The sequence below is a fragment of the Barbus barbus genome (genome assembly GCF_936440315.1).
Source record: "Barbus barbus genome assembly, chromosome: 32".
In the NCBI taxonomy this organism is placed as follows: domain Eukaryota; kingdom Metazoa; phylum Chordata; class Actinopteri; order Cypriniformes; family Cyprinidae; genus Barbus; species Barbus barbus.
The window spans coordinates 26,330,856-26,346,198 of NC_136760.1; the positions used below are offsets into that span (position 1 = coordinate 26,330,856).

At 36.3% G+C, this 15,343-nt stretch overlaps 1 protein-coding gene across 1 annotated transcript in view; it reads right to left on the minus strand.

Annotated features, from left to right (window-relative positions):
* LOC306852740 (uncharacterized protein) overlaps positions 1-15,343 on the minus strand; it is a gene marked incomplete at its 5' end in the record, with an annotated part of 40,848 nt that overhangs the window by 18,015 nt on the left and 7,490 nt on the right. The window contains 3 exons of the mRNA XM_079389800.1: positions 699-828; positions 4,594-4,685; positions 11,869-12,008. Coding sequence (XP_079245926.1) covers positions 699-828; positions 4,594-4,685; positions 11,869-12,008 — 362 coding nt within the window. The remainder of the gene's footprint in view (positions 1-698; positions 829-4,593; positions 4,686-11,868; positions 12,009-15,343) is intronic.

Below are 15,343 nucleotides of genomic sequence, written 5' to 3' on the forward strand. Positions count from 1 at the left end.
TATTAAGGTTTATAGGGATTTTAAGATGTAGCCTAATTAGCGATTTGAATAATTAAGTTACTTATTGAGTAACTAAGTTACTTTTCAGATAGAGTAATTAGTAAAGTAATTTAAATACAATATTGATGAAGTAATTAGTAACTGTAATTAATTACTTTTTGAAAGTAACTTACCCAACACTGCCTGCAGATTTGCATTATACAATATTAAGAAGATCAGGCCCTTTCTCTCAGAACATGCAACACGACTCCTTGTTCAGGCTCTTGTTCTGTCCAGACTTGACTATTGCAATGCTCTCTTGGCAGGTCTTCCAGCCAATTCTATTAAACCTCTACAATTAATCCAAAATGCCGCTGCAAGATTAATCTTTAATGAGCCGAAAAGAACGCATGTCATGCCTCTGTTCATCAATTTGCACTGGCTACCAATAGCTGCTAGCGTTAAATTCAAGGCATTAATGTTTGCCTACAGAACCACCACTGGCTCTTATATCACCAGCAATTATATATTGGCTTTCATAAGCAGGAAATGAATAGGGAACATATTCCGGTGAAGCCTGGTTGAATGTGAGGTGTCCATAATTATTCACCTGAAACATGAGAAATATTGTCAAAATCACTGCTTTATAAAGTCATCTGTGATCATTTCACCACTCATATTTAGACCTACAATGAAGATGGAGTCAAATTCTTACATACATCTGCTGGAATGTGCGGCCACAGAACAGAAATGGACTCGGCAGCTGAATAACAGAAGACCTTTCATCATCAACAGCAGGATTTCTTGTGTCTCCTACTGCCCAGCCGAATGGGTAGAATGTTCCTCGTCCTGCCAAGAGAATGAACAAAAAACAAAAGAGATATTGGTAAAGTTTTTCATTTTAAACATTTAAATTTATTCTCACTTTTTTTCGACAGTTAGCACTTAATGACGTTGGTGTTGTCTCATCTAATATAAACAAGTTCATCGACAAACAGTTTTTATTAATGAAATTAACACTGCTGTGCAAAACATTAAATGACACAGATTTTCATGATATATCCAGTCATAACATCAGCAGTCAGTAGAGGGCATAGCAGACTACAAACAACTGCCAAGTTTGGCTCTGGAATGAGAGTAGGATTGTTTTGCACAAAGAAATGTAATGAATATTATTAATAAACAGACACAAAACACAAATACAAAAGGCATGTTAATGTATTTACCTCCACAGTAAGACAAAAACTCATAGATCATAAATATTCATAAAAATCATGAAATATTACATAAACACGTGCAAAATATGTTTACCTGCACAGTATGCCAAATGGCAGTTAACTGGCCTCACAAACTCATAGACATAACCTCCTCGACAGGCTTTGACTTTAATGGGATTGGATTGGACATGGCAGCAGTTATTGTTCTAGTGACCACAGACACCTCGCGTGACTACTCCATCCTCAACATTTGGATGTCCTCCGTTCAGCCACAGCAGGATATTAGTGCCACAACTATACATATCAACACATGTGTCTGTCATCTGAACGCTCTGGCCATGAATGAAGAGACTGTACCAGCCGATACAGTTGACATTTTTGTCACACATTAATTGGTAGGTATATCGATCTTCTGTGGATCTCCAAGGATCATCCAGCGCAGTGTAGGTATAGCAGGGGTCTGAGAAAACATTAAATAAATCAATTAGAAAATAAATAATTGAAATGACTATTCATGTTATACACTTGTAGCATGAGATCTACAAAGAGTTTTTTCCCCTCAGAATCATTCAATATTTTAAGTTACACACAGCTAATTTTAGAGCATCTCTTAATTTCTTTCATTGTAGAGCCCTAACACAAAAATTACAACATAGAGAGGCAATGCACAGCCACAAGTATTTAACACGCACACACACGAGAACACACTTTGCCTCTTTCTGTCTTATGATAATTCATTTAAATATCAATATGATATAAATATAAATTGCTTCCATAAGCAGCAGTAGCATTTATTGTGTCTCCTGCTGTTGAGCTGAATGGGTATAATATTGCTGGTGGTGACTAGAGAGTAAATAAACAGTTTATTGTTTGGACAGTTGGGGAAGTCGTGGCCTAATGGTTAGAGAGTCGGACTCGTAATCGAAAGGTTGCGGGTTCGAGTCCCCGGCCGGCAGGGATTGCTCCCCGGGCGCCGCAGCATGTGTGTTCACGGTGTGTGTGTGTGTGTGTGTGTGTGTGTGTGTGCGCGTGCGCGTGCGTGTGTGCATTTGTTCACTACTCACTGCTGTGTGCGTGCGTGTGTGCATTTGTTCACTACTCACTGCTGTGTGTGTGCACTTGGATGGGTTAAACGCAGAGCACCAATTTCGAGTATGGGTCACCATACTTCACAATACGTCACGACTTTACTTTACTTAATTCTCAAAATGAGGAATGTCTCACCATTGTCTGTTGTGAAACTAAAACAATACATGTGACCCTGGACCACAAACCCATGCAGTCATAAGGGTCAATGTTTTTGAAATTGAGATTTATACATCATCTGAAAGCTGAATAAATAAGCATTCCATTGATGTATTTTTTTAAGGATAGGACCATATTTGGCGAGATACAACTATTTGAAAAACTGGGTAGGGTTGCACCAGCCATTCGTAAGTTCTTATTGAATTAGAACTTTAAGTCCACACTAGAGGCTTAGTAACTACTAGCTAGTTTGTAACTAAATCTATGCATTATTTGGTTGCACCAGTTGTTCGTAAGGCAAGACGTAGCTAGTAAGCTCTCCATAATATGACGTTTACCCTAAATCATCCAATACAAACCTTCAAATACATGAGCAGAACTTGTTTAAATGCTTTTATCCTTCATTCTAACTTCTTTTGCCTCGGTAAAAACAAGTTTCCATTAAAACGATACATTAATAACATTAGTCTATATGTAAGCTATTTTAAATGTAAATGACATTCAGAAACTGTCATTGAAATAAATAAGGATCAATAAATACTGAAAGAAAAAAAAACATAAGAAATGCCATTTATTTATTATTTCATCTGACATGCACAACACCGAGAGAAGCGCACAGAGGCGAGCTGTAGATGGAGTGTTGAAGACAAGCTAAAAAAGAAACAAAGTATGTTTAATCACATATTGTTCTCTCTCTTAATATGTATGTGAGTGCAAATGTCAGCAGCATCATATATGCCTAAAGGATTTAAGGTTGTCGGGTAAAAGAAGAGCATATTGATGCAGTTCACTCCGTTACTCCAACCGTTACTCCTGACCAGACGCTTCCGTAAATATTTAGTTTATACAGAGTTACACTTCAACTAAGTGTAATGGTGCAATGAAAAAATATTTAGTAGTGCGTAAGTTGTAACTTAGTGCCTTATTAGGATAGGACAATATTTGGCTGAGATAACTATTTGAAAATCTGAGGGTGCAAACAAATCTAAATATTGAGAAAATCGCCTTTAAAGTTGTCAAAAAATGAAATCCATAGCAATGCATATTACTAATCCAAAATTAAGTTGATATATTTAAGGTAGGCAATTTACAAAATATCTTCATGGAACATGATCTTTATTGAATATCCCAATGATTTTTGGCATACATTACTACACAATATTTTGATTCTCTCTCTCTCTTTCTATCTATGTTTGTGTGCGTGTGTGTGTGTGTGTGTGTGTGTGTGTGTGCGCGCGTGTGTATTCAGTTTGAAATTGGCTTCTTTACATTACTAGACAATTTTTTACAAATCAAATTGTTGTTTTCTGATTCTATATATACTGTAGACATATACAAGGCCGTTCTTTGGGCAGTGCAAATGGTATGGTTGTACCGCAGAGAACACACTGAGGGGGAAAAATTGATGACAGAGAATAACGTACGCACTTTGCGTCCATCGGATGCTCTCCAAAATGGCGCTGTGCACAGAGAGGAGACTAATTGTTCTCGTCGCTTCATAAAATTCAGATTGAACTACTGATGGCAGATCGACTATTTTGACAATGTTTTTATACTTTTCTGTGCCTTGACAGTGTAATTTACTTGGCAGTCAATGGGACAGTCACAAGCCTCCCAGTTTTCATCAAAAATATCTTAAATTGTGTTCCGAGGACGAACGAAGCTTTCACGGGTTTGTAAAGACATGGGGTAAGTGATTAATGACAAAATTTTGGGGTGGAGTATCCCTTTAAGTGCAATAAGACATGAAAGAGTACTCACATGCCGTGACAGCCGCTTTCTGTGTGCATGCTTCGAATGTGTGCATTCAGAAAATATGGTTTATAACCCATGATTTCAGCACGATAGACAGGATAATCAAAACCAAACAGATGTTTTTTGGCAGAGTATCTGAGGAATGAGCTGTAAATGCACAGCCCTATTCTGTAAAGGAGGTGGGGAGCAGCAGCTCTTTTGCATTTAAAGAGACATGCACCAAAACAGCCTGTTTCTGCTTCCACTCAAAATAGGCATTTTCAAAATGATATAATAAATAATCTGCGGGGTATTTTGAGCTGAAACTTCACAGACACATTCTGGGGACACATATTAGATATGGCATAATAGGTCTCCTTTAAGCATGGCTAGATGTAACAACTTTTATAAAATGTACCTGCAGTGAGCCTCCAGATGGGGTCAGTGTTACTCCTTATCCAGCACGCTTGCGTTTTGTAGGCCACTTCTCCAGGCAAAGGCAGCTGAGGTCTGAACGAGAGAAACACATCAAAGGATGATTCATGATTTCCCTTAACATTTATTCAGGGCTCTTAACTCGCAGGCCTCACCGCTTCCCTGCTTTAAGCTCAGATGAGTGGGAGTCTGACTATCAGCAAATGCCCTGTGATCACGGAGGAAAAATGACAGATGAGAGTTATTGATACTTACTCTCCTGAAGGGCGAAGAGATGAAACGGAAACACTTCAGGACCAGTGGGGACCTTCATCACTTTATAATGTAACCAGTAAAAAGTTTCATTAATTGGGAACAATATTCAGAGAGATACTTCAACACATTTTAGAGAAACGCGTCATCAGCACAATGAGAAATGTTGCGTTATCTGTAAATGGCTCTAATAAGCAAGCCACGGTCAAGAGCTTTTATCTCTCATCCTTTTTCCTGCCAAGAATAAGAATAAGAATATTCTCATTATTGTGCGACTTTGGCCCGTAATTAACGTTAGATTAACAAATGCATCAGTCTGTCGGCTGCGTGGCAGCAAATGTATTCTGCTCTTCAAAGGTCAATTAGATGCTGCCGAGTTCAGATTGGTATAATGTCACATGTCCAAACGCTCATGTCAGGACATTCGTTATGTTCTTCTCTCATCCGCCAAGCAAACAGTCTCTGATGCACTTTGACAATCTGTATAGTGCAACGTCTACATTTAGGGAATAGGGAGAGTGCATATAACTTATACGTTGCATGTCAAACAAATACACTACCAGTCAAAAGTTTGGAATAACTAAGATTGTTTGTTACACAAGTCTCTTTTTCTCACTAAAGCTGCATTTGATTTTTTTTAAAAATCTAAAAACTTAAATTGTGAAATATTATTAAAATTTAAGGGAATGTCTTTTTTGAATATATTTAAAAATGGAATTTATTCCTGTGATGAAAAGCTGTATTTTCAGCATCAGTACTCCAGCAGTGTCACATGAACCTTCAGAAATCATTTTAATATGCTGCTCAAAAACATTTCTTCTTATTATCAGTGATGAAAACAGTTGTGCTGCTTCATATTTTTGTGGCAGGCCTTATATACTATATGCTAGCAATCAACAGTTTAGGGTAGGATTTTATTATTCATTTTATTATTATTATTATTTTACAGTAAAGACATTTATAATGATACAAAAGATTTATATTTCAAAAAAATTCTGCTGAACTTTCTATTTATTTTTGAACTTTGAAATAAATGCTTTTGAACTTACTGTTCATCAAAGAATCCTGAGAGAAAAAAAAAAAAAAATCGCAAATTTGTCCTAAATATATAATTCACATTTTATTAAAGATTATTAACAACAAATGAAGCTTTGTCCACAAAATAGTAGCCAGTGCAAGTGTTGCATCCAAATGCATGTAATATATAACAAATGCGATTGCAAATGCTAAAAAGCATAAATATCAAGAACATTAAATCTTTTTTGGCTGGTTTATGACAATATCAATGATCTGCAGCTAATTAAGGGTTTGCAGCATTAATCTGTTATTGTTTGTTTATTTGAAATATAAATCATCAGGGAAAAAAAAATCAAACAGTTGTTAACAAAAATAAATGTAAATCATGCATATGTTCCTCAATTTAACTTACCCATCAAAATGAACACTTTCTGAATGACTTTTTTTCATCGCCCAGATGATGCAGATGTTTTCATTTGATTTGATAGCAGATTTTTTTATGTTAGCATTAGTTTTAGTCTCATTTTGCAGTCGACACAGTTGACCCGACTCTCCTCCCGTACAACAGGAATCTTAATGTTAGCATCTTGCTGAGATAAAACCTGTATCTTCTGAGAGTTGCTGGTTAATTTGCTCTGCAGAAACAGCTGTGAATGAAACAAAAATCAACATTTTAACTAAGATCTCTAGCTATTGTGGAGTACAGGGAGAGAGAGAGTCATTTTGAGCTGCAGTGTGTTAATTGCTCTGGAAGCACCTGTGGTTTCTAATGATTCCGGTACTGATGCAAAAGTGGAATTCCTTTAATCAGAGCGTGGAGGAATTAGCATCTCTGCGCGTCTGCAGTCAGAGACAGACTGAGAGTGAATGAGTAAGACTCACACAGCGCTGCAGACACAGATGAAAAAAATGCTTTGAAGATGAAATCAAACATGACTCTATTAACTTTATTACATGTTTCTGGTCTTATAATCCATGATTCATCACATTATTCCAAAGAAAATAATTTATTTGATCAAAATGTATAATTTCTTAATCAACATCTGAAATGACTTTTCAACCACCTGACACAGTCTTGTATACAACACCCGCTTTTCAACATCAATCAGTCGACTTTACATTTACATTTAGCTGACGCTTTTATCCAAAGCGACTTACATTGCATTCAAGTTTTTAAATTTTTTTATCAGCTCTTGCTTTCCCTGGGAATCGAACCCATGACCTTAGCGTTGCTAGCGCCATGCTCTACTATTTGAGCTACATCATTTGAGCCCCCCCACCCCCCTGTTTGAGGAAAAATAACCACCAAATGGATTGCAGAATTATACAAGCTATTTTAGTCATTATACATGTTCCTGCATAGTTTTTCAACTATAAAATAATAGACAGATTTATTTGAGCACAAAAAAATACAAAAATAATTATTTGAGTAATAAAAAAAGAAAAAAAAAATGCTTTGTATATAGTATGTATACTGAAGTATTCTGATTGCCAGACATGAAGTGATATTGCCAGACATGGTCATAGAGTCAGTAATCACACGCTGATGTGCTTCCATTCAGATGATAATCATACAGATGGGCCATATAATCAATAATAGCTGATCAATGAATCACAATGATAGCCGTCATAGAGTCGGTCATAAACACGATGATGTCCGTCCGTACAGATTATAATCATGCAGATACGGCCACATTCCCCACACAATACACACACACACATATAAAAAATGTAGAAAAAAAACCTGTTTTTTATGTAAAAAGCAGATCGCTAAGTTACGCCCCGCTCAGATGACAGCGTCATAGCCTGCGTCATGGCTGGCTGGAGGGAGCGCCAAATTCAAATAATCTATATTCCGCTTTTCTGAGACTTTTTTTTTCCGTGGACGGTCTCATTCTGTTTGTAAAACTGTATGCTACAACACCGTGTTGTTGTTTTTTTACCACCAAGACGCTGTTTTTGAGCGTAATTTATTCCATAACGGACGCGAACAATAACTCTCTGAAGAAATGAAACGTAAACAAAGGAATATTCATCCTTATTACAACGTTATTGTTTCGCTGGACTAGAAGTGCTGGCTGGGATGTTGTTCTGTGGACCCTTACCTCTCTAACTAAACTGGGATTTCAGCAGTGGACGCGTTTGTGGCTCGTTATTACAGAGATAAAGGTACGTACGGCTTTTTTACTCTGCGTGTTTGGATGTGTACTGCTTACACAAATGTAGCAAATACATTCCTTATAAGCTTTCCATCGAAAAACATCGATCTGTCGTCGATGCTTGAGGCTTAGACCTTCAGAATGATATATAGTTTGCCAAGATTAATGATATTCTTTCACGTTAAATTCATTCATAAACATTAAACTAGTGGGGAAAAAAACGCTTCAGTGCGCCGTCCCTCTGGTGAACGTTAACAGGTTCAGTGAACTCAAGTCTCGTATTGTAATTTTAATTTTCATATTGTAATTTCGTATTGTATTGTGGCATCTGTTGGGGAAAAAGGGGCTCTTATATCATATTAATTATAATTATATTAATTATAAAATGTCAGAAATTAAATGAATTGTATTTTACAGATGTAAATTGCAATCTTTGGTCAAATGTCTGGACGCATTAATATTTCTGAAGTCTCTTATGCTCATCAAGCCTCCATTTATTTGATCAAAAATACAGATTGTGAAATATTACAATTTAAAATAATCGTTTTCTGTAATATTCTTTATATTTATTTCTGTGATGCAAAGCTGGATTTTGATCAGCTGGATTGTGCTGCTTAATATTTTTTCTGGATCCTGGCAGGAATTTTCCAAATATAGAAATATTTCCTAACAGTATGTCTTTACTATCACTTAAAAAAAAAAATTGCATCCTTGCTGAATAAATGTATCCATATTCTTAAAAAAAAAAAAAAAAGGAAATACTGACACCAAATTTTTGAACAGTAGTGTATGTTGTTACAAAACATTTCTATTATAAATAAAATAAATGTTGTTCTTTTAGAGACTTATTTCAAAAACCTAAAAAAAATAGTAATAGTACCCACACTTTTTACCACATGCGTGTTTACAGTAAATGTGCATAAAAACATACATACCCACATGTATACTCTGTAGTGTGTGTGCATTTATTAATCTGCATGTAGGCTATACTTTTATCTTAAAAAAAAAAAAAAAAACTAATAAAGGTTAATACAAAACCCAGCACTGAATTGCATTCATCTTGTTTATTTGTGACCACATGATGGCTCAGATAGAGCATGCAAATGCTTTCTAGCACTGTTCCACGGCAACAAACTTGACCCATTATAAAACGAATGAAATCAGTAATAATGGCATGAAGTGATTAGTTTATTAGCATTCATTTAGCGTTGTAATAAACATGCATGTTCTGTAAAGCTGCAGTGAAACGATATGTATTGTGAAAAGAGCTGTACAAATAAATATGAATATTTGCGTAGACATACAGACTGACCCATCAATGCAAGTGAAATGTCCACCAAAAACCTCCCCGGACATCTTAGCACAAACCATGATAAGATCGTAAGTAACACTGTTTGTCTTGCTTCAGTTTAACCGAACATAAGACTGATGTCATCCATTGTACAAACAAATGCAGGGCTCCAAACTGCGACTAAAATGGTCGCATTTGCGACCAAAAATATTGATTTGCGAGTGAAGTTTTTGCTGAGGTCGCCACTGGCGACTATATATAATTTGCATGAAAGTACTTTTTTCCCGATTGTTTTGCGCTCACATCTTTTGTTATGTTCACGTATTAAACTTACATAAGACGATGCGCATCAAAGTTTTACTGAAAAGAGTTTCAAACAGTCCTCGTCTCTGCCGCACACAGTCTGCTGAACGCAGTGAGAGAGACCTGAAAGGGCCTGTTTACACCTGCTCACTTCGTGCATTTTCTCTGATCGGATATCTATATGATTTGTTAAAACGTTTCCCCATTTACACTTGGCCACATAAATGTGTCTTCGCAAAACGGATATAAATCCGTTCTTCAATTCCCGCTTCATATGCAAATATAACGGAGTTCACGTCAATGAAAGCAATGGATAATTTTATTAATTATCAGCTAATTTCAATATCACAGACCGCAACAAGAGAGCGCGTGGCATCAGCACTGGAAAGATAGGCTAGTCTCGCTACTTTTAATGAAGAAGATTGTGTGTTGAGCGTCTGCGACTTACTTTCAGGTTCATTCAGTTTGCGCGTCGCTTGCTGAAGAAATACTCCGCGACTCATCCGCGGTGATGCTTGTTGCATTGCGCTGTCATATCTGACTACAACATGCCATATAGCCTATAAAACGATCTCACACGTCTATTACTTTAATATTATGGGAGGAGTAAAATTACCATATGTGGTTTCAACAACCAGATGCATTTACACTTGTCCGGTTTCGCCCAGACCACCTCCTGAAGTGGTTCGAGCGATTGGATTTATATCCGTCTCGAATGCGTTTCGGACGGCATTTACACCTGGTCTTTTCAGGATCAGATAGCTATCCGATCAGGTAAAAATGCATGAAGTGACCAGGTGTAAACAGCCCCAAAGTGCAAGTGCAGAAAAGCCGTGTCTATTTCGTGCACAACTTGAACAAACTTCAACAGGTAAAGCTGTCAGCTCTGTGGATACTTATCGAGATCTTAGTCTATATGCTGTGTTCTGTTAATGCATGGACTTCCTGTTATTTGAAGCGCACTTGCCATCCAGTAATCGCAAAAAGCTTTGTGCTGTCTTACTTTTTAATAAATAAAGCATCAGCTTTAAAATGCTACGAAATTCAAATGATGCGGTTTGGGTGCTCTTTAATGAGGACCACAAGCGCACACTGTCGGTAATATAAACACCAGTACCCCGCGTCCACACGGTCCGTGTATGTGTCCGGATCGCGCGAGCGGAGAGTATCGCACTTAATGCTCAGGCGCGATCTCTTTAGCACCTCAGTTAAAGCAGCAAGTGAACCCATTATATATTTCGATTTACTACTATAGTATGAAATGAACATGATCAAAAGGTAGGCAATAAGAAAGCCTATAGTACAACTTACTGAAATGTTTTATGTAAAAGCTCATTCAGTGTTTCAAACTGAGGAAATGTATAAAGCTTGTAAACATTGCATTGTAATACATTTACCTCAGAATAACCACTCAGTGTCCATAAACTCATCAGTCAGCTAGAAAAATAACTATAAAGAGGAGCGTTTTGCTATATTTATGCGCTGTTGCATATTAATATTTTTACTTATTCTGTTGTACATGATTCAACTCCTCCTATAAAATTGCATTTTACTAATGAAGAAAAACAGACTGAATGTGTGAAAGACCTGACAACATTTATAGGATGCACTGCACTCAGTTGCCAAGTGATGCTTATGGTCCATGATATTGGTACAGATTCTGTGTAACGAACAATTCTTTGTGACTGTATATTTCAAGTTGTAAAAGACATTTAATTCACACTTTAAGTGAACCTTAGTCCCCCGGTCGACCTGATCATCTACAAGATGGATTAAAATGCTGATAAAGCCTAGAAAAGATAAGACATAAACACATGACAAAATGATTGAAATGTTAAAATAGGGGGGAAAAATAAAATGATAATAATAAAATAAACCACTTTTATTCTGTGGCACCTAAAAAAAATATTTGGCGCCTAAGTTTTTCTTTTATAGGAGCCAATGGCTCCTTACTCGATTTTTTTGTCTGGAGCCCTGAAATGATCCCAACTTTTCTGCTGATGAGTTAATTGTAAGCATCCAGACTGCAACACGTGTTTATCTCTCATGTACACGCACTCAGCATCAATCAGACCCGTCCGGAACACTACTTTTAATGTTCTTTGTAAGTTTGCACCTCAGTCATATTTAAAGAGTAATTTTTTTTTTTTTAAATACCTAACTTGCGTTTTTGCTAGACTTAAAAAGTATGTGCGCTGCAGGTTTTGATAGATCTGAGATTTAAAAATGGCGCTACCGGAAATGCTTTAGGACCAGACATGCACAGTAGCATTCCAACGCCTTTAGCTGTCTCTCATTTAGAAGGATGCGTCCTCCGGAGCTCGAATCCTCTGTAGGTCGCATCCTCTCTAGGATGCATAAGGAAGTGTCCTCAACCTAGAATTAAAAACAAGAAGGCCTTCGTAGGACAGGAGGAAAAGGAAACAGGAAGTATCATGCTGATTTGTCAACACATTTAGAGCATTGTTGTGCTTTCACACTACTTAAATGAAGGAAAATTATTTCTAAATTTGGAAAGTAATTTGAAAAAAAAAAAATGCTTTTACTTGTTTTATTTTGCTCAGTGTTTGAGGAGCTGCAGCGTACATACAACAGACATCTGTTAGAGAAAAAAAGGAGGAGGATATTAAGAACAAAGTTTATCCGTTTTTACTGGATGTACATTAAGTTGAAAACACCACCGCACTTGTGTGTACATCTGCTGGCGCTGGCATTTTTCAAATTAACGACGGTTGTTTACGGCAACGCAAAGAATTGTGGGTTATCTGTAGCAACGAAGGATGCACCTGATGCATCCTCCGAATTCCTGTGAAAGAAGGTCGCATTCGCAGGTCGCATTCAGAGTATCTTACTTGCTTTTCTGAAATGAGACAGCCTCAATGACGTATGCACCCTTCGAATGAGACCTCCGGAGGACGCATCCTTCTAAATGAGAGACAGCTTTTGTTATTGTTTACGTCCTTGAAATAGTCTATATATCTATATTTATATATCTTCTTTCTAAAATATAATATGAAAAATATAAGCATTTTTTTAAAGATTTTAGTTAACTTATTTTAAAAAGTTAACTAACTTGTAATGCACATTTGCATAATAGCTATTTATTTAAAAAAAATACATTCTCTTCTTTATGAAATATACAAAATATTAATTTTGAAAATGATTGCGTAATTCTTCAAGCATGCAAACTCCTGAAAGATTCCTCTTAAAGCAGTTAAACAGATCAAGCTATGATTTTACAAATATAGAAACGTTAGGAATTAATGCTTAGTTTGATGCTTTCTTCTTGTCAGTGATGGGAGCCATGGAGCATGCGGTGTAAAATGAGAAAACTTTCATCTTCAAGATTCCTTTAATATCATGTGCAGCCTTTAGTCAAAATCATCTCATTTTGCAGATGCTTTAAGCAGAGAGGCACTGAAGCGCTTGAAAGCACGGGCCGCTGTAACAGAAAATCTCTCGCTCAAGGACACAATGGTAACTCAGCAGAAACGCAACCTCAGCACTCGCCTCCGGCCCGAATCCCAGAGGGGTGACTGATTTTGAACAGGCTCTTTCATTCACACAACGCCAGCAGTGAACGCCGGCCTTTCTGCTGTATGAGCGCACTTAAACCCCAGTAAATTACCAATGACTCCACAGACCTGCGCTGCCCACTATATACACTCCCATTCTGATTTGCCTTCTTAATCAAAGAACTGGAGTGATCAGATGTGCTGGTGGCTGCTTTGGTAACCTCTGGCAGAAAGGAAGTGGAAGAGGAGAGATTATCGGGGCCCGACCCGCTCAAGTGGCTTGTGTGTGTTTGTTTGCTCTTTCAAAACCTCTTCAGACCTGCTCAAGCACTGGAAATGACTTCACCTTCTCCATTATGTTACTGTAGTCGCTGGATACAGAGAGAGAGAGAAATGAACAAACATGGAAAGTGTGGTAAAGTCTCAGACTAAAGCACATTAAAAAAGCTTCCAGATCAGGAGTGATACAAGAAGCCAAATACATTTGAAGATTGAAACACAAACAGAGGAAATTACAGTGCAAATAAAAACTGTGCGGAGACATTTGTAAAGCCCTGATGACTTTGTAAAATGTGTCGAAATTTGAAAGATTTAAGCTGAATTTTAACAACAGCTGTATTTAAAATATATATTTACACTGAAAAAAAAACAGTGTAGAAAGAATTTTCACTCACAATTACATAGAATCGACAAACAACACATTGAATTAAGCGTGAAATTTTTAAGTAGAAAGATTGAAATAAAATGTACTCCAATAATCTTTACACGACTTAAATATATTTTACAGCGTAGATTAAATGTGACGTCTGTCATTTCCATTGCATTATTTGCATCACCAGAATGGTACATTTTCTGCAATTGCTTATAAAAAACAAACATTATTTATGATCAGCTTGAAAATTTAGTCACAAAACAAATTAAGATTAATAGTTGGTGCTTCACTGTGATGTACTGTACATAGTAGCTGGTCTCAACCAATCAGCATCCAGAACCAGACCTACATGCTTAATAGTAATGATGTAGTCACATATCCTTATTCCTTTGCATAGCCAATAAAACATCAAGAAAAATAAGATTTTATTCAGATTAAAGTGAGATTTTTGATTGGAACAAAAATGTGCATGAAAAATATTAATTAACAATCCATGAAAGGGTGTGTGTCATAATCCTGAGAAAGGAAATAAAGATAATTAATCAATAAAACAACAACAACAAACTAATGAATTTATATATAAATGCTGTTTGGATATGATTTTTAAATATAATTTCCTTTTATGAATGAATGAATGAATGAATGAATGAACGTATAATCATATGCTTCATGAAAATTAAATACTAATTTAATAAAAATGAAAACTAATTATTTACTTAACCTTATCTCCTAGCTTTGTGTATAGAGTCATTATTCAATAAAACTTTTCTCTGCAGATTTCAAATTGTTTCTGGCACTTCAACAGAGGTTATTATCACTGGACAAACAACTTATTTGAGTCTGTTCCTCACATAAAACTCAAAGAACTTATACAATTTAAAAAGGACTTACCAAAGAGTAATGTGCAGAGTTGATTAGTAAAGCCACCTGTAGTTTGAGCTGTCAAGACTGCGTGGCTTCAGGGAAGGGTTGGCTGTTTCAGGGAAACATTCGTTACTTTTGCAGTTCCTTTGGGTGATGCTGGTGACACAGGAATGAGACACACGCACATGCACAAACACTCCTTGCATTTCAGGTAATCAGCAAATAAGGATGAATACATGATTATCAGGGCTGTTAAACACGTCTTATTAAACAGACCATCAGAGCATCCGGACGCACTGAGAGATCTGATAGAGATGTGACAATAATCACAGCAGCAGAAGACATCTGTTAGAGTATTTAATAAATCCCATCACTGAGGGAAAACCACAACTTTTGCAACTATATATGGCATATTTGGATTATTATTATTTTTTGCAACAATCAAAATAAAATCATAAATATTGAGTTTTAAACAATATTCTTTTGGAAATAGGCCATATGTGCATTCATATATCAACTTAAAAAATATTAATAATAATAATAATAATTAAAAACATGAATATTTATAAAACAATTAAATAACAATAATTAAATGGCATCTTTAAAGTGAGTTTCTAAAGGTGGTTAAGCAGAAAACAAAAATAAACATGGATAAGGATATAATAACAATAAAATCTATA